This window comes from Phallusia mammillata, chromosome 4, assembly GCF_965637545.1.
Source record: "Phallusia mammillata chromosome 4, kaPhaMamm4.hap1.1, whole genome shotgun sequence".
NCBI lineage: Eukaryota > Metazoa > Chordata > Ascidiacea > Phlebobranchia > Ascidiidae > Phallusia > Phallusia mammillata.
This window is the reverse complement of record NC_137255.1, coordinates 21,553,934-21,576,555: the sequence shown is the minus strand read 5'-3', so window position 1 is coordinate 21,576,555 and position 22,622 is coordinate 21,553,934. Positions and strand designations below refer to the sequence as shown.

At 37.4% G+C, this 22,622-nt stretch overlaps 1 protein-coding gene and 3 long non-coding RNA genes across 5 annotated transcripts; 1 reads left to right on the top strand and 3 right to left on the bottom strand.

The window, feature by feature from the left end:
• Positions 1-1,757: 1,757 nt before the first annotated feature.
• LOC145224007 (uncharacterized) lies at positions 1,758-3,876 on the bottom strand. Of its 2 annotated transcripts, none has more exons than XR_013859541.1 (4): positions 3,797-3,876; positions 3,638-3,706; positions 3,484-3,568; positions 1,758-3,351 (listed from the first exon to the last, which is right to left on the bottom strand). It is a non-coding gene; the product is annotated as an uncharacterized LOC145224007 (long non-coding RNA). The 2 variants fall into 2 exon arrangements; XR_013859542.1 differs by having other exon boundaries at positions 3,784-3,867.
• Positions 3,877-7,491: 3,615 nt separating this feature from the next.
• On the bottom strand, positions 7,492-14,148 carry LOC145224407 (uncharacterized). Its single transcript, XM_080090896.1, has 7 exons — positions 13,449-14,148; positions 13,237-13,372; positions 12,135-12,251; positions 9,644-10,639; positions 9,480-9,582; positions 8,940-9,059; positions 7,492-8,436 (listed from the first exon to the last, which is right to left on the bottom strand). Exons 1-7 carry the CDS (start codon positions 14,013-14,015, stop codon positions 8,253-8,255), a joined length of 2,223 nt encoding a protein of 740 aa, XP_079947022.1. The 5' UTR covers positions 14,016-14,148; the 3' UTR covers positions 7,492-8,252.
• Positions 14,149-16,416: 2,268 nt separating this feature from the next.
• Positions 16,417-18,364, top strand: LOC145225313 (uncharacterized). The gene is made up of 2 exons (XR_013859852.1): positions 16,417-17,421; positions 17,645-18,364. It is a non-coding gene; the product is annotated as an uncharacterized LOC145225313 (long non-coding RNA).
• Positions 18,365-21,234: 2,870 nt separating this feature from the next.
• On the bottom strand, positions 21,235-22,537 carry LOC145225260 (uncharacterized). Its single transcript, XR_013859838.1, has 2 exons — positions 22,270-22,537; positions 21,235-22,046 (listed from the first exon to the last, which is right to left on the bottom strand). It is a non-coding gene; the product is annotated as an uncharacterized LOC145225260 (long non-coding RNA).
• Between the last annotated feature and the right edge of the window lie 85 nt (positions 22,538-22,622).

Sequence of the window (22,622 nt, the reverse complement as noted above, 5' to 3'; positions counted from 1 at the left end):
TAAACCGCCCAAAGTGACAACAAGCTACTTGAACCCTTGATATTCTGAAAAAACAACACTATGCCATAAGTATAAATATCATTTTTTTCAAGAAAATGAAAATCCAATTCTTTAAAAAAATATGAGAACTTATATGTAGACGTTCCGTCTTTTAAATTCGTAAGCAAAAAAGCAAAAAATCCGATATTGGGTAGGTTTTTGGCGGAATATTCCAGTTTCAAACTGGTTTTGATCGGTGGCTGCTTTCTACCGAACCTTCAAACCGGTTTAAATCCGGTTTCGAAAATTTAAAATTTCGACCCGATTTTTGAAAAAATCTAAGGCCTTTTTCTTTTTTTCCAATTTTGGGGGTCAAAAAATCGAAAAAAATCCGGTCTCGGTGGGTTTTCACCGGAATATTCCAGTTTCAAACTGGTTTAGGCCGGTTTCTGCCTCCCACCGAACCTCCAAACCGGTTTAAACCGGTTTTGAAAATCGAAAATTTTGACCTGATTTTTGAAAAAAAACCAAGGCTATAGCCTTTCCGTTTTTTCGATTTTTAGGGGGTCAAAAAATCGAAAAAAATCCGGTCTCGGTGGGTTTTCACCGGAATATTCCAGTTTCAAACTGGTTTAGGCCGGTTTCTGCCTCCCACCGAACCTCCAAACCGGTTTAAACCGGTTTTGAAAATCGAAAATTTTGACCCGATTTTTGAAAAAAAACCAAGGCTATAGCTTTTCCGTTTTTTCGATTTTTAGGGGGTCAAAAAATCGAAAAAAATCCGGTCTCGGTGGGTTTTCACCGGAATATTCCAGTTTCAAACTGGGTTAGACCGGTTTCTGCCTCCTACCGAACCTCCGAACCTGTTCAAACGGAATCTATAAATAAGGTTTTCTATTAACTTATATTTTTGAATATAAGCGAGGAGAATACAATTCATACTTAACTGATATTTTGGAGATAGTTCATTTGCTTTCAGAGGTGAACTATTGTATTTTTTTCCTTCCCTTTGTTTTGTTGTTGATCAAACATCAATCCAGGTGAAACCGTTCTTTTGTTCTCTTCACTTGACCTGTGTTATAGAACTTGTGTTCGTCATCTGGTCACTTCATCGATATAGGCTAACCGCGTTTTCTTTTTTCTTTGATGTCCCTTTTAACGTAAATATTTCCTGCAGTATGCCGCACTTTTGCAAGTTTCTTTTGAAACGGAATTGTGGAATCATTGTTTCACTTCGGGGTTTACTTTAATTGCACATCAAAGGTTTGCTAAAATTCCTATTAAGTGTTTCCTAAGCTTTTTTCTGTAGCGTACCCTTTAGCGGTGCTGGGGTGGTTAAAAAAGTCCCATTTAATAAAACTCGCATCAAAAATACGGCTAATATCATTTATCCACATCTTGTTTTATGTGATTGTTGGTAGCCAGCACCATGACTATGTGACTCAATCCAGTGGTTGTTTTCCCATAATGGTTTCCACATATGTCCATCAGCACAAAACTGTTTGTAAACGCCCGTAAGGTGACGCTGCTGCCCAATATTCTTAAATATCTGCTTTTTATTTCTTAAAACTCATCTTAATGATGATTTGTTAAATTGTTTATTCTCAAGTGCGCGGTTCTGCTCGTCCACTTTTAATTTTCTCAGAAATTATTCCTGTAACTTTTCGTTTGGAACTCACCTTGAGGATTTGTTGAATTGTTTACTGTTATGTGCGCGGTTTGTTATAAAAGGTAAGCGGGACAAACATCTGTTCGTCTGTAACAATATCACAAACAGAAAAAAGATTGAACAATGTATTCAGTAGTCCACAACAACCGACAACGTTCGTCACAGTGAAAATACTAAGGGTTTCATTGGAAAACGGAAATATTAACAGAATAATCGGAAGTGGAGGGAAGGCGTTTAGTAGCAACTTAGATCAGTGGTTCTCAAACTTTTTCATTATTTTTTCAAAACGGTCCCTTTGTCATTATTTCGAGGGCTCGCGGCCCTTACGGCTGAATGTGAATTTCAGATTGCGCATAACAGCGTTCTAAAGACAGCATTTGACATCGCGGACAAGACAAAAAACGTTACGATTGTGCGCGAACAATTGCATTTTTGTTAATTGTCATGCAATAAAGGCTATTGTTAACAATGGAGAGAGTCGTTTCTCAATTCTACTTTGATATACACTTAATCAGTGGCACAAACTGACGCCAAATAAGATTATAGAATAACTTCAACCTTTTCGCGCCTCCCCCCCCCCCCAAAAAAATTGCCTCACGGACCCCCTAAAGGACCGCGGACCCCCGTTTGAGAACCACTGACTTAGACGTATGGCTAGGAAAACAATTTAGTTAAACATACAAACGTTGCAACACTTTATATATGCATGAAAAATTTGTGCATGTAGAAAATAAAGCGATGATTAAAAACTTTTTTAATGCGTTTGAGTTAGCTAGTTGGTATGTCAATCGTCAAACTTATCCACAGGGTGTCGCATTGATATATTGAATCGTGGTTCACAAAAACACAACCCAAAAAGATTATAATTAACAGGCGAAAGTCCAACACAAAGACATAAGCACACACGATTATACTTGTAGTTGCACACTAAAAAAAACCTAACCTATTGTCGAGAAAAGGGGTTGTAACCTTGTAACCAATTCATAACGGACATATTGAAAACGGTAGACGCTATTAATAAAACTGGAGAAAAAGATAGGTTTACATTTTACGTTGTTAATGAATGCAAGGTTTGGAAATTTCTATTGGCTCACAGACACTGCATGGTGCAAAAGATAAAATCAGGCAAAAAAATAATTGTACAACCAAGCGCACACATGAAGTTAACCATGACAATAAAAAACCCAACAACAATTGCACAAAACATAATTATACCTAACAACATACTTGTATGCAAAATGATTATTGCAAAAATAAAGGTGATTAAGAGCTACATCATAAATGCATTAATAAAGCTTGTCACAATGGAATTGGACATTTGTATTCCTTCTGGATATAAAAAAGGATAAAACAACAAACCAAAATTTGTTACTGATAGCAATAAAATACATATCCGATAGTAGTACAACACACGCCGCAGCGTTGGTATTTATACGAATAACGCGCGCTGTTTAGTGGGACAGTCAGTGGCATCAGCTACAGATTTTGCATCTTCATTTTGTCATGAAGGCAGATGTGAAAGAAAACACCCACCACCGGTTCGAAACTTTGAATGACGTCACAGGTTTTTACGCCACCGGTGTGACGTATGAGATGCACAGAACACGACGACGATAACCAGTTGGGATGACGTCATCAGACCAAATGTAAGAAATTCGCTCAAATAAGGCGGCTTGTGTTGTGGCATCAAATGCGTACGGGATCTAGAAAGCAGGAGAAATTGTCATTGCCGATCGGTTATTTAACAAATTAGCCTGTGTATTTGTAAAAAGTTTTAAATGAGGTGAGTATTCAAAATTGTATTCGACTGCAAAGTGTGGATTCTACAGAATTACCTTCTATCGGCGTCGACAAAACTGCCGTTGTCATTTAAGAATTCGTGCACCTGTGCCGACGTGTGACGTCATTTCGCTGTAGCAACTAAAACAAATTCAAAGATAGATTTTATAGAGGTGTAATGTTAAAGAGACTGTTAAACACAGGACATACCGTTTTTTCTTGTTTATTTTCTGCCCTTCTCCTTAATTACAGCATCTAGAAGTAAAATCTCAATAGAACCTGTGGAAACATAAAACCCCAATATTAATCTGTAAAACAAAAACAAAAGTTTTGTAACTTGAAAAGAAAAACATTACTCTCAAATAGCACCCGGGTCTTATCGCAAGTACAACAAGTTGTTCAGAAATCTATTAAAACAGTCCTAACACCTGAAAAGCAAAACAAGTTGTTAAGAAATCTATTAAACAGTCCTAACACCTGAAAAGCAAAACAAGTTGTTAAGAAATCTATTAAACAGTCCTAACACCTGAAAAACAAAACAAAGTGTTAAGAAATCTATTAAACAGTCCTAACACCTGAAAAGCAAAACAAGTTGTTAATAAATCTATTAAACAGTCCTAACACCTGAAAAACAAAACAAAGTGTTAAGAAATCTATTAAAACAATCCTAACACCTGAAAAACAAAACAAAGTGTTAAGAAATTTATTAAAACAGTCCTGAAACCTGAAAAACAAAAAAAACTGTTCAGAAATAATTTTAAAACAATCCCAAAACCTGAAAAACAAAACAGGTTGTTAAGAAATCGTAGTGCTAAAACCAACATAAAATATTTTTAAGAAATACTTTAAATCAATCCTAAAACCTGAAAAACAAAACAAGTTTTCAAGAAATGCTCAATCTGTAAATTCAAAGAAAATGTGATGTGATACAAAACAAACAAAATAACAAATCTGTAAAAAACAAATGTAAAAAGTTTAAACCTGTAAAAGATTGCATTGTTATTTTATGCAAAGATGCAACACCTGGAAAACCTCCGTGTTGCGTTGCATGATTAATTGAAAAAATCCGTTTTGCATTGTATGATTTGAAAAAAACCTATTGTAACATTTTGAACCAATTCCGATAATGATGCAGACCTGAAAGACAAAAACAAGTTTAACTTTTCAGCAACAACGAAGACGAACAACAACATACTTACAATTTAAACTTAGTTGACTTGGATAGTAAACAGCAAAACCTGCAATCTGTCACAACTGTGCCTATGCATTCTAACACCTAGCGATGGCGGTTCGCGGTTATAGCGAGCGACGCAAGCGACGCAAAACGCAATAAAACACAACATCACACAAAGAACCTGTCGACTGATGTAGAAGGCACAACACCCCCCAAGAACTGGTCTACTTAAAAAGAAATGAAAGGATAGAAAAAGCTGACTCCGCACACAGTTTTTGTTGATGAAAGAGGGAAAACGACAGAAAAATCTTGTTACAATTTCGATAATTGGTTAGAAAGAGTTATAAATTTTGCTTCAAATTGCGATCAAAGCAAAAGTCGTTCATCTCCAGCACGAATCGGTTGTGCACAAAGTTCCTGAAAAAAACGTTGGAACCGCCATCGTCCCTGCGCGCCCGACGAAAAAAATACACCACACAAGCTTGCCTGAAACTAACTGCCCTACATACAACCGCCGCAAATTAGCCTAGTAAAGTAGAAAGTGAGTCTGTCGTGTTTTACAACCACCCAAATTAGCCCCATTATGACTGGATGGTCGGGTCAAGCAGGAATACAGAATTGAAATTAATAGTAATTAAGTTAGCCTAAATCCACGAAGAAAATAGAAAGGGTTTGACCAGCAAAATGGGGAAATGGGGCTTTCTAATCGGCGAAATATTCTAGTTATAATTTATCATTATAATTATATAACGAATAACCAGGGGAAATTACATCACATGCTTGGCATCCAATTCGCAACCTCTTAGTGAAGAAAACTTTGAGCAGGATGTACAAGAATGGATAAAACAAGCTGGTCAAAACCCGAAAACACAAATCCCTAATTTTACAGTTAGTATAAGCGCAAATGTTTGTTTAAAAGGAACAATGACGTTTAAGGCGTATAATTCAACAACGACGTGTCATTGTCCTTTGCCCTCAGAGTCCCCCCGCAAGGACCCATATATTTTACGCAACCTCAGGGCTGGAAAATTTAGCAACAGTTTGCGACCTATCAGGGTGGTTCACAGGGCTTTTCGGGCTATATGCAAAGTCGGTCCCCTCCGGCTCACGGGCCTGAGCTATCATTGGGAATAACGGTGTCCGTACTTGGACCTCCATGCACCGCGGCCTGTGCAATGCGGTGGAGGCCATGCCCAGGCCGTGTTTCTATGCGCACCTTAATTTAGCTAAAGCCATTTAGCAACGCGCCACACCTAGCTAAAGTTCGATCTAATCTAAGTCCCTATGTGGCGCGCAAATCCCAAACGTACCCCAACTATGTTTGCTAAACCTAACCCTAGTTAATGAGTGCTACTCTAGTTCTATCCCTAGCGCCAACTAGCTGACAATAGTAGCACTCCTACCAACTTGGGCCTTTCTTTGATCGCAGAGGACTTCCTCAACGGGTCCTCAGCGGACAAAGAATAGGTCACTCACCCTAGCGCCAGTTAACCTAAGTTAGGCCTAACAATTCTGCACAAACCCGATTGACCCACGACAGACTCCTATGTTTACATACAGAGATAAAATATTGAAGTTGCGAAACGTTGATGAAGATAGCTCGATGCGGTTTGGATGATGTTAAGTTGATTTTGGGAATCTGTGGACAAAGATCCAAATCAAACTTCAGTAGTAAAGGTAATAACAAAGCTGAATCAATTGCCTCAAAACACACACACACGGCAATTTCCCAAAAACCAGCCCTGATTAGGAAAACGCGCCTGCATGTGTGACGTCATAATGCCCGAAGAGGGCGTGTTGCAACTGGCACATTCAGGTTGCTTAATACAGTTATGAAGTTTGCAGATTTTGGTCTATTATTGTTTTAAAACAAAGCTTTCCGTCGCACGACTAAATACTTGCAACTAGCTTTATAGTTCTTGCTACGATTTTTCTCTCAAGTACATAACAAATATGTGGTGTGGACAAACTGAAATTACAATTAAATACACTATAAAGTGAAGGTTACCACATTGGTACATTATATAAAATCTACTAATACAATAATACAATGTAAGAAGAAAAACGTCAAACATGAATTTACCTTGCTGTCAAGTTGTCCATCTACCTCCGCACACCAACGGTTCCACGAGTCAAATGACTTCGACAGAAATGACTTCGACATGCGAAAAACAAAGAATGCTGATTGATTGTGCCCTTAACCAACCTACTCAAGCGTGGTAATTGGTGATGCGAAAGTTGAAAAAAAACACGTGTTTTGCCGGAATATTCCAGTTTCAAACTGGTTCTATCCGGTTTTCGCCTCCTACAAACCCCCAAACCGGTTTCACCGGAATCGGGAACAAAGGATTTTGATCCTACTCTGGGAAAAAACGTAAGGCTAAAGCCTTTCCGTTTTGGGGACTCAAAAATCGAAGAAAAGTTTTAGGTGACTTTTCGCCGGAATATTTCATTTTCAAACTGATTCTGGCCGGTTCCTTCCTCCTACTGAACCTCCAAACCGGTTTGAACCGAAATCGGGAACAAACCATTTCGATTCGATTTTCGGGAGAAAAACACGTTTATTACGATTTTTGGGGCTCAAAAGGTGGAAGAAAAATCCGGTTTAACATGTTTTTTTTTTGGAATATTCCAGTTTCAAACTGGTTTGAGCCGGTTTCTGCCTCCTTTTTAACCTCCAAATTCTAGCCCCAAACCGGAATTTTCTTTGATTTTTTGTCCCCAAAAACCAAAAGTGGGGGAAGGTTATGCTTCAATACCTTGTCAGCTTCCTTAAAACATTCAAATGAAATTTTTGGATGTTTACATTTTTTGTTCTTCGTCGGATTATTTCAACTGTTTAAAGCTGATTCTTGTCTGGGAATCTGATACAAAACCACACACGATCGTATACAGTGACATCTCGTACTACATCGCGACTATTTAACGTAGCGTCAGTGTGCACCATGCGGTAGACGGTTAGTTGCGGGGGACTACAGCGACAGAAGATGGAAAAGAATGAAGGCGATTGTGGAAAACAGCACTGTTCCGAAAGAACGCAAGTATACGTACATATTGGGCGGGCGCAGAATGGGAAAATAAAATCTGTAAAGCACCACAAAGTTTTGTGAAAAAGGGCACCAAAATGAAATACACTCTTAAATGAACATAGGACTACTAAATGTTAAGTTTGTATTCAACTGCTTGGTTTTAGGCACCTTATGTTTGTAAAAAAAAACACTGAGGATTTTTATATGTCTGCTCAGAGTAGGATATAAATTGGATCAACGCATTAACAACACGTTGTTGTGGCAACTGCGTCAAGGCATAGGTTTAAAACATGTGACTGAAGTACAAACAGTATGTAGGCTATCACTGCACCAGAGTCAGCCATAGGTCCTGGTAAAATGACTAAATTGGACCAATGGAGCACAGAAACAAAAAAAGAACAATATTGGAACGTTCAAGTAACGAATTCTTAGAAAATACAGTCACACAATTCCAACTTTCTAATCTCATCACTTCTGAATCAAATCAATTTCGACGGAAAGTAACAACGCAATTTCAAATATCGAAAAAGTAATAGAATGGTCGCACTGCCTTTTACATGCATTATTGAAAATAAATACGGGATAAAAATGAGATTTAAAAATACAAGCAAAAGTACTAGTATTAAAGATATTCCGATACGGGGTAGCTAAGGGATATGTGATGGGCCTCGTTGATTTTCAGTCGGTGGGTGGCGTAGTGAGCCACCATTTCGGGAACGCTGTGAAATGGGGCACTGAATTCGCCGAGGATCCACATGCCATCTCTAGTACGGGATATTACCATGTGTATGGTTTCTGTCCTTGTTCTGTTAACAACAGACGTAACAGTTTATTGATGGGGTCAAACTATACACATGCCATACACATACTAAGTATCAATATCTATAAGTTAATGGGATTTTTTTCTTCTAATAAACATAGTTTAGCTGATGTAGTTTTTCAAAACAGCATTTGTTAAATAAGGTTGGGCCATTGCAGCAAAAAAAAACAGATTTTTAATTCCATTTAAACATTTGCTGACCAGTTGAACATTTACCATTGAGCTTTTCCTCGTTCCTTAGTAAATGTCAATATCAATAAATTAATTGGAATTTCTTCTTTCTAATAAACATATGTTTGCTATTTTAGGCTTAAAAACAGTATTTATGTCAATACTTTTTTAAATTTCATTTGCTGATCATTATAACATTAGCCAACATCACCTTTTTCCTTGTTTAGTAGTAAATGACAAAATTTAGTGGCCTTGTATAGACACACCCTCATGACACTTGTCATTATACCTCAATACACATGTAGTACGATTTCTTACCTCAGTGATAAACTGAAGTTGTTTCTGATGCTTTCGCTTTTCCTCACAAGGTAACTTCCTTCTACTTCTGTTTCCAGCCGTTGATTGGCTTCATCACGTGTGATGGCACCATGGAACCAGCTGTATATAGCAATCATGTTCATATTGTAAAACAGTGTGTTATTTTAGGTGTGTAGCCCAATTTGTTTGAGTGGTTATGTGATATCAACAAGTCAGATAAACAAGAAACCCAAATTGCACAGCGTTAATAGGTTATATTTTGAGTTATGCTAGTTTGGGATTAAGTGAGTAATAAAAAAAAATATCCTGGTGACTTAAACCATATGTACAACACCACAAGAGGCTCCTTCTTATATTTCTAAATATGTACTTTGAAAAAATAAACTATAGCACATTACTATGTTGTTGTTTTTTCAATTTGAAGAAAACATTTTAATCTAGGCAACAGTACTACTGAATATAATATCCACTTACATGAATACTTAACATGAAACTTACAGTGTATTCAACTGTTTACTATATAAAACAAATTGAACTGACCATTGTCTTTCAAGGGGCAGCAATGGGTCACAATCTCGATCACTTATAGCTTCTGAAGGATGAAGTTCAAGTCGGCGCTCTTGAAATCTTTGCATTGACTCCACTGTAAAATACCACACATTTTAAAATTGCCAAAACCTGCCTAATAGATATAAACAACTTACAATGACCATGAGGTACGACTTCATGCTGGTCCCATGGTTGTTCATAGTTTGGATGTCTGTGGTAGTTGCCTTCAGGTAAAGCTGGTTTGTCGAAGGAATGTGACTTGCTATGGCGTGGCTGCAAAGCTGCATAACTGTATGATGAGTTCAGTTCATATGAACGGGATCTGGAATGGGACACATGGGCCTTGGAGTGAGCAGATTTTGACTCTCCAGTGTCCCATGGCTCCTCATACTCAGTTACCCCACCAAGAGGTTGGCTTGCGTGGTAGTGTGCTTTCATTAAGGCAGCCTGCATCAACTGATCATCCGATGCACTTTTGGGAATGGCGCCCCTTGGTGGTCTACTTTGCTGCATGTACTGCCGATTTCGAATGTCCAGCGAACGACTCTTTGCTTTGTTTAAAAGATGATGGGAAACATTCATAGGCTGTACAAGAGGAGATGATGCTCTACGAAGAGCCTCTTCACATGCCTGATCTGCAGCTTCTGTCGGTGACAAAGTGTTCATAGGTGATCTGTTAGGGGAGCCGCGGCTGCTACTCATAGGACTGTTGGTGACACTGCTAGCGCGAGAACTTGCTCCTGTACCACCTGGTGAATTCCTCCTTAGCTCTTCTAAAGAGGGTTCAGCCTTAATCAACCTCTGATCCACTGGTCTATATTTTCCACCTCCAGGTGCAGAATAGAGTTGGTTACGAGGATCCTGCGGCCTAATGAGTCTTCTATCTAACTTTGGTGAATGCCGGGGCGAAGAGCGTGGTGAATTTCGAGGACTTCGTTCTACTTTAACCATTCTCTGCTTGGCCAAGCTGGCTGATGATGAGGAAGCAGAGGAGTCCCCAGAACCATGCAGACTTCCAGTACTGGGCATATTTGGGTATTCAAGGACAAGTTCCTCATGCTGTTGGCGAGAAGATGGTTTCTTCGATGAATATGGCAAGGTTGCAACTCGATTGCTGTTGTCCCAAGGCTCTTCATAGTCAGTCTTATTTTCTGTAAAAATAAAATCAATTGTCAGTCATGATTTTTTGAATCCAGATGGTTTAGTCTATAATATAGTACCAATATAGTCAAGTGGGAGTAAAATACAGTTTATGTGAATTGGGATTTTACACAATTTAGGACTTTGGATTGAAAAAGTAATTTGGATCAATAAAATTTTAACAAATATTTGAGCATCCTTTTTGAATCTGAATAAGGTAAAAAAAAACAGTGTGCATTGAAATTATTTGTAAACTTTGTTAAATTACACAAACTAAATACATAACCTAAAAGTCACAAATAGTACAGAGATTCATAACTTTGTTACATTAAATAAGCTAAACAAATCACAAACCAAATCAACCGTAATTCTGTAGGACTGCAAATACCTATGTATGACCCTCTGACTGGTCGGCCAAGTAACCTATTAATTTCTTCAAATAAAGTTTTTTTTTATTTCTAGCACAAATAGTGCCATGACACAACTCTCTCCTCTACCTCAACCACTTTTGTCTGCAGGAACAGTGTTTTTTTTAAGGTGTTTTGGGGGACCGGAACGGTCCCCCAAATTTCTCCAGCGCTTTCCCAAAATGGCTATTTGTTGGTATTTAAATGAAACACTTGCGGTCTCTTAAAACTACTTAGTGGTCACCCAAACCAAACCTTAAAAAAAAACTGTGCAGGAATACTGTCTTGTTGGTGCATAAATTAAAGAGACTACCTCATCTTGTTTCACTAGAAAACCAAAAACCAACAATCACTTTTTAAACAGGTAACATTCATGGTTCGTATAAGGAACAAAAGGTGTAATGTTTTAGCCTTGCATTCACACTTTTGAAGTAAAACTGCCTTAAAAGTTGTCTCCACTGTAACTTTACTTTACAGCTTTGGTATGACCATTTTCTAGGCATACATTACAGATCAAGGGCCAGTGGTATTATATTGCTGGTATAAAATCTGCTTCTGAAAGCTTTCTAGACATTTTAGAAAACAATTTAAACCACAGTTATGTACACCAGCAGAACAGCGCCTTGTAAAATCTAAAATGGCTTTTGTGGCCTGATGGTCAGGTGCACAGTTTAGGTTTACTTTTAAAGGCATTGTTTTTTTAACCCTACTTGGACAAATCTTTACCCTGTTTGCCTATATTTGTAGGGATTGTATGCTTATTCAACTCTTATCTGAATAAGCTGTTGCAACTCATTCAAATAAAATATTACAGACTTCAAAATAGTTCCTGAAAAAAATGTTGCACCTATGTGTGGACAAAGCTGGCATTATGATATGCATATCTATAGCCATCATAAAAATATACTGCAACCCAAAAGCCCACCACACCTTTAGTAACCATATGTGAACAGCTTTAGGCAACATAGTGAAAGCAATAAATCTAAAACATTCCAGCAATGGATCATTATAAATAGCATGTACAAACATACATGAATTTTTACTGAATAATGAAGTATTTTTAGCAAGTACTGATTTATTAAATATGACAGGCACCGACCCCTTGCTTGGCCACTTCTGTCCCAAGGGTCATCATACAGCTTTTTCTTATGAAGGTCTGTTGAGTCAGACAGCGAGGCTTTCATTTCTCCCAAACCGGCACTGCTTTGTGTGACATCTGTGAATGAAATCATTGGGTTAGACGGCTTAGCCACAAAGGAAAAAGCCACTTATTTACGCCACCACCTTAAACTTCAGGCCACTGGTATGAAAAATTATACTAATCCCATCAACACTAAATGGACCCCTTGAGTTTATAAAATGAGAGCAATCTGGTAGTTCACAAAGCGTTTAAAGGATTGGATTAAAAGTAAAAATGATCCTCAAACAATTACAATGCAATGAAAACAACAGTATATATATGTTAAATTCTTCACCCTAAAATAGACCTGGACATCAAAACTCAAAACAACTTGGAACTTGGGCTGTTGGAAATAAGCAGGCAATATTTTTAATGCAGCATTAATAATTAACAAGACGGTAGGGTTGCACCACAATAAAACTTAAACACATTACAGCTGGGTGTTTATTCATTAAACAGTGGTTCCAACATACTTTACTAGATAACTTTTTTTAATATGAGTGTTTTCTGTTTGTCAAATTATGTTTTTAAACTAGTTTTTTTTCAAGATAAGTGTTTGACTTGCAGTGCGCTTAATGGAGAAGACATTTGCAACTACAAACACTTTAACAAGGCTGTATATATTTAATAAACGCAAAATCCTTATACACTAAAACTTCGAAATGACTTTTTTATATCATTCGTACACACATAATATGCATGCTAATGAATAGGTGTTGATTGTTGACACAAAAAATTAAGCGAGATAATTCCAGTATGTACAATATACACTGTCAACAGATATGTAATCAAGTATTGAACAACGTTAGAGATTTTTAGTCACACAAAAGCAAAAAATCTACAAACGCTTATTGATATTAAAGTAAGTGTTAAACATTCTTTACTCTGATTACAAATTTTAACTTTGGCTAACTGGTCCTTTATCAGCTATCAATTCTTTAAATTTATGAAAAAGAAGTAAGAAACATAAAATACTTGGTCTTGATATTACAAAAATGTCTTATAATACATAATGACATACCATGATACATTTGCTGTGCTTCATATGGTTCAATATATCCATCAACCGCAGACTGCTCATTTGGCACCATTTGCAATCTGCCTTTGGCATGAACAGCATCAAAAGGATCAGTGTACTCATCAGACACTGAAAGTCCCTGTACATACAACACAATATCAAGTTTAAGTTCACCTTCTATGTAAGACATAACTTACATCCTGAAATGTACTTACCAAGTTGTTATTGCCTTGTTGACTGAGATAGGCAGGTTGTGGGGCATTGATTTCACCAGGCTTTATTAGTTTTTTTGGTGCTCGAGGGGATGTCCTAGTAATAGTTGCCGCAGAAACTAAATGTGATGGTTCAGAGCCAAAGCCATTGTCGGTGCTATCATAGTTGTTTTTTCCACCACTTTTTGACATTGGGTCTGGACCACTGTGGGAAAGATCTTTAAATTTGCTCGACAGTGAATCTTTTCGGTATCGCATACCACCATTTTCTGCATGATTTTGATAATGTTTTGACCTTTTTCCATCAGCTGCAGTCTCATTGTGAGCATTCAAAAAGCCAGCTGATACTGATGGCAAACCAGCATGCTTCTGTCCACTGTCTCTTCGTGCTGACAAGTCTGGATCATCAGAATGCAATTCCCTACTACGAGTCGAACCACTACTGCTAGACCAGTGAGATTCCTGGTCAATTGGTGCAGGCTGGAATTCAATGTCCTCATTGGCTGATGTAGTTCCGTGGCTGTCAGCCTTTGGACGATGTTTTCGGAAAGGATTCCACTTTCGGCTCATGGTAGTTAACTATAACAGCATCCAACTATCACTAAACAAAGTCATGACCAGTTTTGTTTTTAAGATTGATTTGTCCACTTATGGTTATTTCAATGCTGATCTTGTTTGTACAACTGTCAAAGATATTCAAATGTAAATTATCCTTAGATTTAAAGCTTAGATTCTATTTAGCCTAATACACAAGTTATTTGTAAGCAGTGTTTATGTTTATCCTGCGACTTACTCGGCCAGTACCACACTAAAGTGAAACTAAAACTTTATACAAAACTAAGTACACTTTTTAACACTACGTCGGTTATTTATTTGATTACGCATTTTTGTAAAGAAAGTGTATTAAATAAGCCTAAAGACTGAATTTACTGAAAAAACGTATCGTTTAATGCCATAAAAACGACAATGTTGTCAAATCGCATTCCACAAATACTACTAAAATCACTCAAACAACGCCCAACACGCGTGTCGAACACGCACTAATTCCAGAATTACGAAACTCAAATACGAACAATCGAACATGACCCACCAAAGCGTCATGATTCATTCTGTGAATGAACTTCCGCCCACACGTATTGGTGATTTATTCTATATCGTATATCCAGTCAACGAATCAATCGATGTGAGAATTACAGTCTGAATGGGAAAATGTAAAAATGTTTGCACAACGTTGCGAAAGGCACGCAATCAACTTTACGACATGAATTCGACCGCCACATACATTTTTCTCTAGGACAAAAAAGGAACTGGTTGTCATTGTCAAATAAGTATAGTATCGATCGATGAACAAGTTAGCTGAACATTTACTGTGATTTCTATGTTAAAAAAACTATGCTGAGCAAACAGAAACGCATCGCCCTGTCCAAATAGTAAACACATATCCAGTGAGTTGAGTTGAGTTCGTAAGAAACTCATATCGACATAATCACACTAAAACCACCACCAAACTAAAATTTATTGGCGATTTATTTGTAAACAGCAGCAGCAAAATAGCGCAAAGCCCAAAATGAGATTCTGCCTTGCAACTGCACTTGTAAAGTTGTAACAACCTGTGCATTTTTTATCGGTTGTTTGTTTGATCAGAAAGTATATCGCTTTTTAAACCAAACGATTTGACCAGTGGTGGTACCAGTCTAAGCGCTTCTAAAACTGGGACCGAAGTCAGATTTTATAAAGCAAACAAACAAATCAGGTCTGATGCCGAGTATAAAATCAGGCCCGAATCAAAACCGAACCCGACGAGTCCAGCCCGACAACTGTGAAACCCACTGTAATGATGCTGAAGATCAGGATTCTTCAACGGGGGTGATATCGCTCACCGAGGTGTCAAAAAAGCGATTGTGTCAATATTATACTTCCAAGGGGAGCGATTTCACAATTACTGATTGTATAAATGTATACAAGAACTGTGAGACTCAGCTAACTTTAGCACACAAGTATATTTATTGGTCTGGATAACAAACACCAGACACATGGCCTGGGCGCATCAGCTTAAACATGCTGCTATTTGAATAAATTGTGTTTCTGGCGATTGTTTGTATTTTTTGTGATCTCGAGAGCAGGTTGGGGTTTTAATTTGCCACAGGGGACAGTTTATGAAAGCAATGTTAGATGAGTGGTGACGGACTACTTTAAAACATAACGGCAACCAGCTTTCCCTCAAACTTGTTTCGCTTTTACACCTACTATAGGCCTAATAACGGTTCCCAAACTGCTAAGTGTTTTTATCATTTAATTTGGTAAATCTAGTGTAACTAGGTAGAATGTGTCGGATTTTCTACTCCCGAGTAAGAACAAAAGGCGTTCGTTTGTGCATAATCGGAATATTACCTAGTCCTAGATAAACTTTCCTTAGCTGCGTTGGAGTTGTGCGAAATGGACCCTGAGTGTTGTATTTGCTGGAGCCTTAGCGCTTTTCACTTCTTTCTATAAAGTCGTAAAACGTTGCGCAACCATTTTTTGAAGGAAAATCGTTTTGCTAATGTCGCGCACACAAAAAAAGAATTCTACTACAATTACACTTATTATGCGACCAGCACAGTTTAGGCTATAAAATAACAGCGGATGTGATACTTGTGTTGTTCGCATCCGATTTTGCGCTACCTGATTTTTAATCGTGAGACATGTAGGCAGAAGTGTGGCGTGTCAATAAAAAAGGCAATAATGTCGCTTTAATGTTACGCTACTGAAAGGTAAAAAATTCTGTGGTGGATTGATAAAACGAAGTTGTACTGTATTAGACTTACTGATTATCTTTTCAGGTAAATATATAGGCCTACCAACCAAAAAAAGTTGAAATAATCTCATATACAGCATAAATAGCCTACGTGGCTATGTGGTTTGTGATTTCTATAGATACTAATCGAGTGCAAAACGTACATTAAACAATTACCGTGAGTTTTAACAGCACAGAACTACTAATAAGTCGAAGATGAGAGCTTGTGCCAAAAAGATCGTTTACCTGACGTTCTTAATTTTGACTGGTTGTCTTGCGCTGATGTCTCTTTACGACATAACCCTCAAATATGAGGTTATCCCTACTCTACGTGGCACAATTGTGTCCTTGGGACAGGCAGGAAACGCATATTTCCAGTCTAGTCCAACTGATACACAAAATAAAACAGCAGCAGCCATTGCGTTAGCAGAAGAATTGTTTATGGAAAAAATGAAGAAACGAATGGAGGAGCGCACAGAAAAGATCCATGAGAGCTGCAAAAAAATACGGTGATTACGTAGTTTGTCTAATCCGGTCAACGCTTTGTTGTTATAGTTCAAAGGTGGGCAGCCATTTTACATGCGCGGGCCAAAAAATAGTGATATTGCAGAGGCAACAAACTCATTTTGTTCCAGGTAAACATGTACTATACCAAGTAACTACAGTACGTAGTTTCTCCACTCACTCACACAGTAAACTTCAACACAATTGTATGACTCAGTTCACCCGATCCGTCTGGAAGTCCCCGATTAAAATCGGCTGTGTTACGCAGAATAATGCGTTTCTTATCGGGCGGGATTAGAATCTTAAGAACCTGTGTTATAACACAGCCCGATTGCGGACGGTTTTATCGGTAATGGCAGTGGAGCATTAAATTTGTTTTTTATTGGCAAATATTATTTTTGCTGTGATAATAATCGCAGGTAAATTGGTTTTATATCAAAATGGCAGTTAATTGTAAAACAGCAAGACAAAAACAAATGCATTCTAAGCTGTGAAATGAATATGTTAAACACTAAAATGAGCCAAGAATCAACATTGAAGTACCTGATTGGCATCAAGGTTCTGGCAATGAAGCAATGCAAAGAGACCTTTCAGTGAGAAGAATTTCAAGTTCTTACCTTTGTATGAAGCAAAGTGAGGACCAGCACACTGTCATATGAGGGCTTGTAGATTGGATTTGTATTGAAATGATTCACAGTAAGTGGCTGCCTTGTTACTGCCTTTCTAAACTCAACTCTTTCTGTATTTCTGGCTGATGTTATTTTGAATTTTAGCACAGTTAAAACCCCCAATATTGAATATTATCTCTGTTTTATAACACTTAGACTGCTTATTGGTGACTAAACTCAAGCCTCTTTTGTTTAACCCATAATTGTCAAGTCAAATGAGCATACACTTTATCTTTATTTTTTTATTGCAGTTCACCATCCGGGAAAAATGCTTAAAGCTTGAAAAAATCAACAGAAACATTCCATATCAAAAAAATTGAAGAAAGTCTTTCATTGCGGAAGAATTTTGTCGACAAAAACAGCTCTCTCTTAAAGTGTCAGCAAAATCATTGATGTATACAGCCTGTTACTTGCCTCACAGGAGAAAATTGTATGTCGAGATATGCACCACATACTTTAGTTTTACATGAATCAAATCGGAATATGTGTTATTTCTTTTCCACTGTTCTACCTGCCTGCAAGTTTATTTATTAGTTCTTATACCCAAATTAAGAATTTGTATTCAAACATTTGTAGGTGTTGATATTATTTTACCTCCATGGTGATTATGGTCTCATGTAAATTCTGAGAATGTTTTGCACTCTGATTCAACCTCATCTTTCACATGATATCGGGTTTAATTTTCTTGATAATTCAGCAAATCATTACATTTTCAGCTGTACAATATTGTTTCACCTTTTTGTTTTATTTTAGTCTGTTTACTTAAAGATCCTTGTTTAGTATGTACTATGTACTTGTAAATGCAGGTTTTTAACTGACCAATCAACCAATTGCTGTGAATGTAATTATTTATTCTCTTCCCATTTATTTCTGCTTTCATATAACTATGGGACTCAACTTGAAAATGTTGAAGTGTGGAAATTGGGTTCATAAGGTGCTTTTTCCATCAATAAAGTGTTGTCCTCACTGTGCATTTGGTGTTTCATCATTTTCATTAGTACAGGCTTTAACGTGTTTGAGACCACTAACGACTTGAGGTATATGGAAACGGTTTTTACACGTCAACTCTAAACAACATTCAGTAAACGCTTGCAAAATATCGTTTAAATCTGATCATAACCTCGTAAATGAGAGACGTGCATCATAAGCGAACGCAGGGCATGACCGCTTTAAAAATGATTTTTGCGCTGTCGAATTATGTAGCCTATAAAAGCTCCAGATGACGAACGGTTTAAGATAAACACAAACGGTTTTCACAGGTCAATTCTAAAATACAACCAGTAAAGGCATACAAAATATCGTTTAAATCTTATCATAACCTCGTAAATGAGAGGCGTGCATTATAAGCGAATGCAGGGCGTGACCGCTTTAAATATGATTTTTGCGCAGTCAACCAATGATATACAAGCTCCAGATTTTAAACGGTTAAAGATAAACTCAAACGGTTTTCACAGGTCAACTCTAAAATACATCCAGTACAGGCATACAAAATATCGTTTAAATCTAATCATAACCTCGTAAATGAGAGGCGTGCATCATAATCGAATGCAGGGCGTGACCGCTTTAATAATGATTTTTGCGCTGTCGAATTATGTAGCCTATAAAAGCTCCTGATTTTAAACGGTTAAAGATAAACACAAACGGTTTTCACAGGTCAACTCTAAACAACATTCAGTAAAGCCATACAAAATATCGTTTAAATCTGATCATAACCTCGTAAATGAGAGGCGTGCATCATAAGCGAATGCAGGGCGTGACCGCTTTAAATATGATTTTTGCGCAGTCAACCAATGGTAGATACAAGCTCCAGATGTTAAACGGTTTAAGATAAACACAAACGGTTTTCACATGTCAACTCTAAAATACATCCAGTAAAGGCATACACAATATCGTTTGAATCTGATCATAACCTCGTAAATGAGAGGCGTGCATCATAAGCGAACGCAGGGCATGACCGCTGTAAAATGATTTTTGCGCGGTCTACCCATATAGCATGTACAGGCTCCAGATTTTAAACGGTTTAAAGTTATTATCACATTTAAACGATGTTTTGTATGCCTTTACTAGATGTATTTTGGAGTTGACCTGTGAAAACCGTTTGTGTTTATCTTAAACCGTTTAAAATCTGGAGCTTGTATAGGCTAGATTGGTCGACTGCCCATAAATCATTTTTGAAGGGGTCATGCCCTGCGTTCGCTTACGATGCACGCCTCTCATTTACGAGGTTATGATCAGATTCAAACGATATTTTGTATGCCTTTACTGGATGTATTTTAGAGTTGACCTGTGAAAACCGTTTGTGTTTATCTTAAACTGTTTAACATCTGGAGCTTGTATACCATTGGTTGACTGCGCAAAAATCATATTTAAAGCGGTCACGCCCTGCATTCGCTTATAATGCACGCCTCTCATTTACGAGGTTATGATCAGATTTAAACGATATTTTGTATGCCTTTACTGGATGTATTTTAGAGTTGACCTGTGAAAACCGTTTGTGTTTATCTTTAACCGTTTAAAATCTGGAGCTTTTATAGCAGGGGCGGGCAGCTTCTCCAGTCGGCGGGCCTGATGTGGGAAAATAAAGTACTTGGCGGGCCGGATTCCCGAATCGATACATTAATCGCGTATTTATACAGTGATTTAAAACGGATTTTTGACCACCTAAACCAGTGGTCTTCAACCATTTTAGCGAAATCGCCCCCTTGCTAGGGCACTGACTCAATATCGCCCCCCATTATATCGTTTTTTTTTTAAGTTCTTGACTCTTGAGCATTTGCGTGCAATTAGATTTACCCAGCACCAACGAATGCTTATGTTAACAGTTAAAACCCAATTTAATTGCTACAACAACACTGAGGGTCAATTTCACGCAATTCTAACGCATCCAAGCAAAGTTTGTGACAACATAGACAAGATAACATCATACGATTATGCGCAAACAATAGCTATTTTTGTTATTTTGATTAAAAGTAATGGGGCATTACTCGGCAAAAGAGAAACCTATGCATTTCACATTAATAACTTACACTAGATTTATCAAATTTAAGGATAATACAAAAACTTCGCAGTTTTTGAAGCGCTAGCAGACCTATAGAAAGTGTAAAAGTGAAACAAGTTTGAGGGAAAGCTCGTTACCGTTATATTAAAAAGGTATAGCCGGTCACCATACATAGTGCATACACCACAGACTTAGATAGTTGTTTTTGCTTAGATAGTAACGGCGTGAAAGTTTTTTGCTACTGGGGAGCGTTACTGTCCGTTACAACTATAATTTGACGTAGTATGCAAGTAGTGGGGGATTGTGGCAGACTGTGGCCGCGGGCCACATTACCATGTATGACCCGGAAACTGTCTGCGGGCCGGTCAAAATCCCGTCGCGGGCCGTATGTTGCCCGCCCCTGTTTTATAGGCTACATAATTCGACAGCGCAAAAATCATTATTAAAGCGGTCATGCCCTGCATTCGCTTATGATGCACGCCTCTCATTTACGAGGTTATGATCAGATTTAAACGATATTTTGTATGTCTTTACTGGATGTATTTTAAAGTTGACCTGTGAAAACCGTTTGTGTTTATCTTTAACCGTTTAAAATCTGGAGCTTTTATAGGCTACATAATTCGACAGCGCAAAAATCATTTTTAAAGCGGTTATGTCATGTATTCGCTTACGATGTACGCCTCTCATTTTCGACGTTATGATCAGGTTTTAACGATATTTTGCAAGCGTTTACTGAATGTTGTTTAGAGTTGGCGTGTAAAAACCGTTTCCATATACCTCAAGTCGTTAGTGGTCTCAAACACGTTAAAGCCTGTACTAATGAAAATGATGAAACACCAAATGCACAGTGAGGACAACACTTTATTGATGGAAAAAGCACCTTATGAACCCAATTTCCACACTTCAACATTTTCAAGTTGAGTCCCATAGTTATATGAAAGCAGAAATAAATGGGAAGAGAATAAATAATTACATTCACAGCAATTGGTTGATTGGTCAGTTAAAAACCTGCATTTACAAGTACATAGTACATACTAAACAAGGATCTTTAAGTAAACAGACTAAAATAAAACAAAAAGGTGAAACAATATTGCACAGCTGAAAATGTAATGATTTGCTGAATTATCAAGAAAATTAAACCGGATATCATGTGAAAAATGAGGTTGAACCACCCAATTGTTACAACATGCTATCATGCAGACTACTGGTCAAAATTAGAGGTTGTCAATTTATGTCTGATGAATCACGTTTACTGTCCGATTCTACATCAGAGTGCAAAACATTCTCAGAATTTACATGAGACCATAATCACCATGGAGGTAAAATAATATCAACGCCTACAAATGTTTGAATACAAATTCTTAATTTGGGTATAAGAACTAATAAATAAACTTGCAGGCAGGTAGAACAGTGGAAAAGAAATAACACATATTCCGATTTGATTCATGTAAAACTAAAGTATGTGGTGCATATCTCGACATACAATTTTCTGCTGTGAGGCAAGTAACAGGTCGTATACATCAATGATTTTGCTGACACTTTAAGCTGTTTTTGTCGACAAAATTCTTCCGCAATGAAAGACTTTCTTCAATTTTTTTGATATGGAATGTTTCTGTTGATTTTTCAAGCTTTAAGCATGTTTCCCGGATGGTGAACTGCAATAAAAAAATAAAGATAAAGTGTATGCTCATTTGACTTGACAATTATGGGTTAAACAAAAGAGGCTTGAGTTTAGTCATCAATAAGCAGTCTAAGTGTTATAAAACAGAGTTAATATTCAATATTGGGGGTTTTAACTGTGCTAAAATTCAAAATAACATCAGCCAGAAATACAGAAAGAGTTGAGTTTAGAAAGGCAGTAACAAGGCAGCCACTTACTGTAAATCATTTCCATTCAAATCCAATCTACAAGCCCTCATATGACAGTGTGCTGGTCCTCACTTTGCTTCATACAAAGGTAAGAACTTGAAATTCTTCTCACTGAAAGGTCTCTTTGTATTGCTTCATTGCCAGAACCTTGATGCCAATCAGGTGTACTTCAATGTTGATTCTTGGCTCATTTTAGTGTTTAACATATTCATTTCACAGCTTAGAATGCATTTGTTTTTGTCTTGCTGTTTTACAATTAACTGCCATTTTGATATAAAACCCAGGTTGGCCACCACTGATTTACACAAACATTATACATTCACAAGATTTACAGAGTATTTTCCGATGAACTTCAGTTGCCA

Coding starts and splice junctions, on each gene's coding strand:
- LOC145224407 (XM_080090896.1), bottom strand. CDS start 14,015: ATGAGCCGAAAGTGGAATCCTTTCCGAAAACATCGTCCAAAGGCTGAC. Junction 13,373..13,448: donor AACAAGGCAATAACAACTTG/GTAAGTACATTT, acceptor TTGTATGTACAG/GGACTTTCAGTGTCTGATGA. Junction 10,640..12,134: donor CAGAAGTGGCCAAGCAAGGG/GTCGGTGCCTGT, acceptor TTATTTTTACAG/AAAATAAGACTGACTATGAA.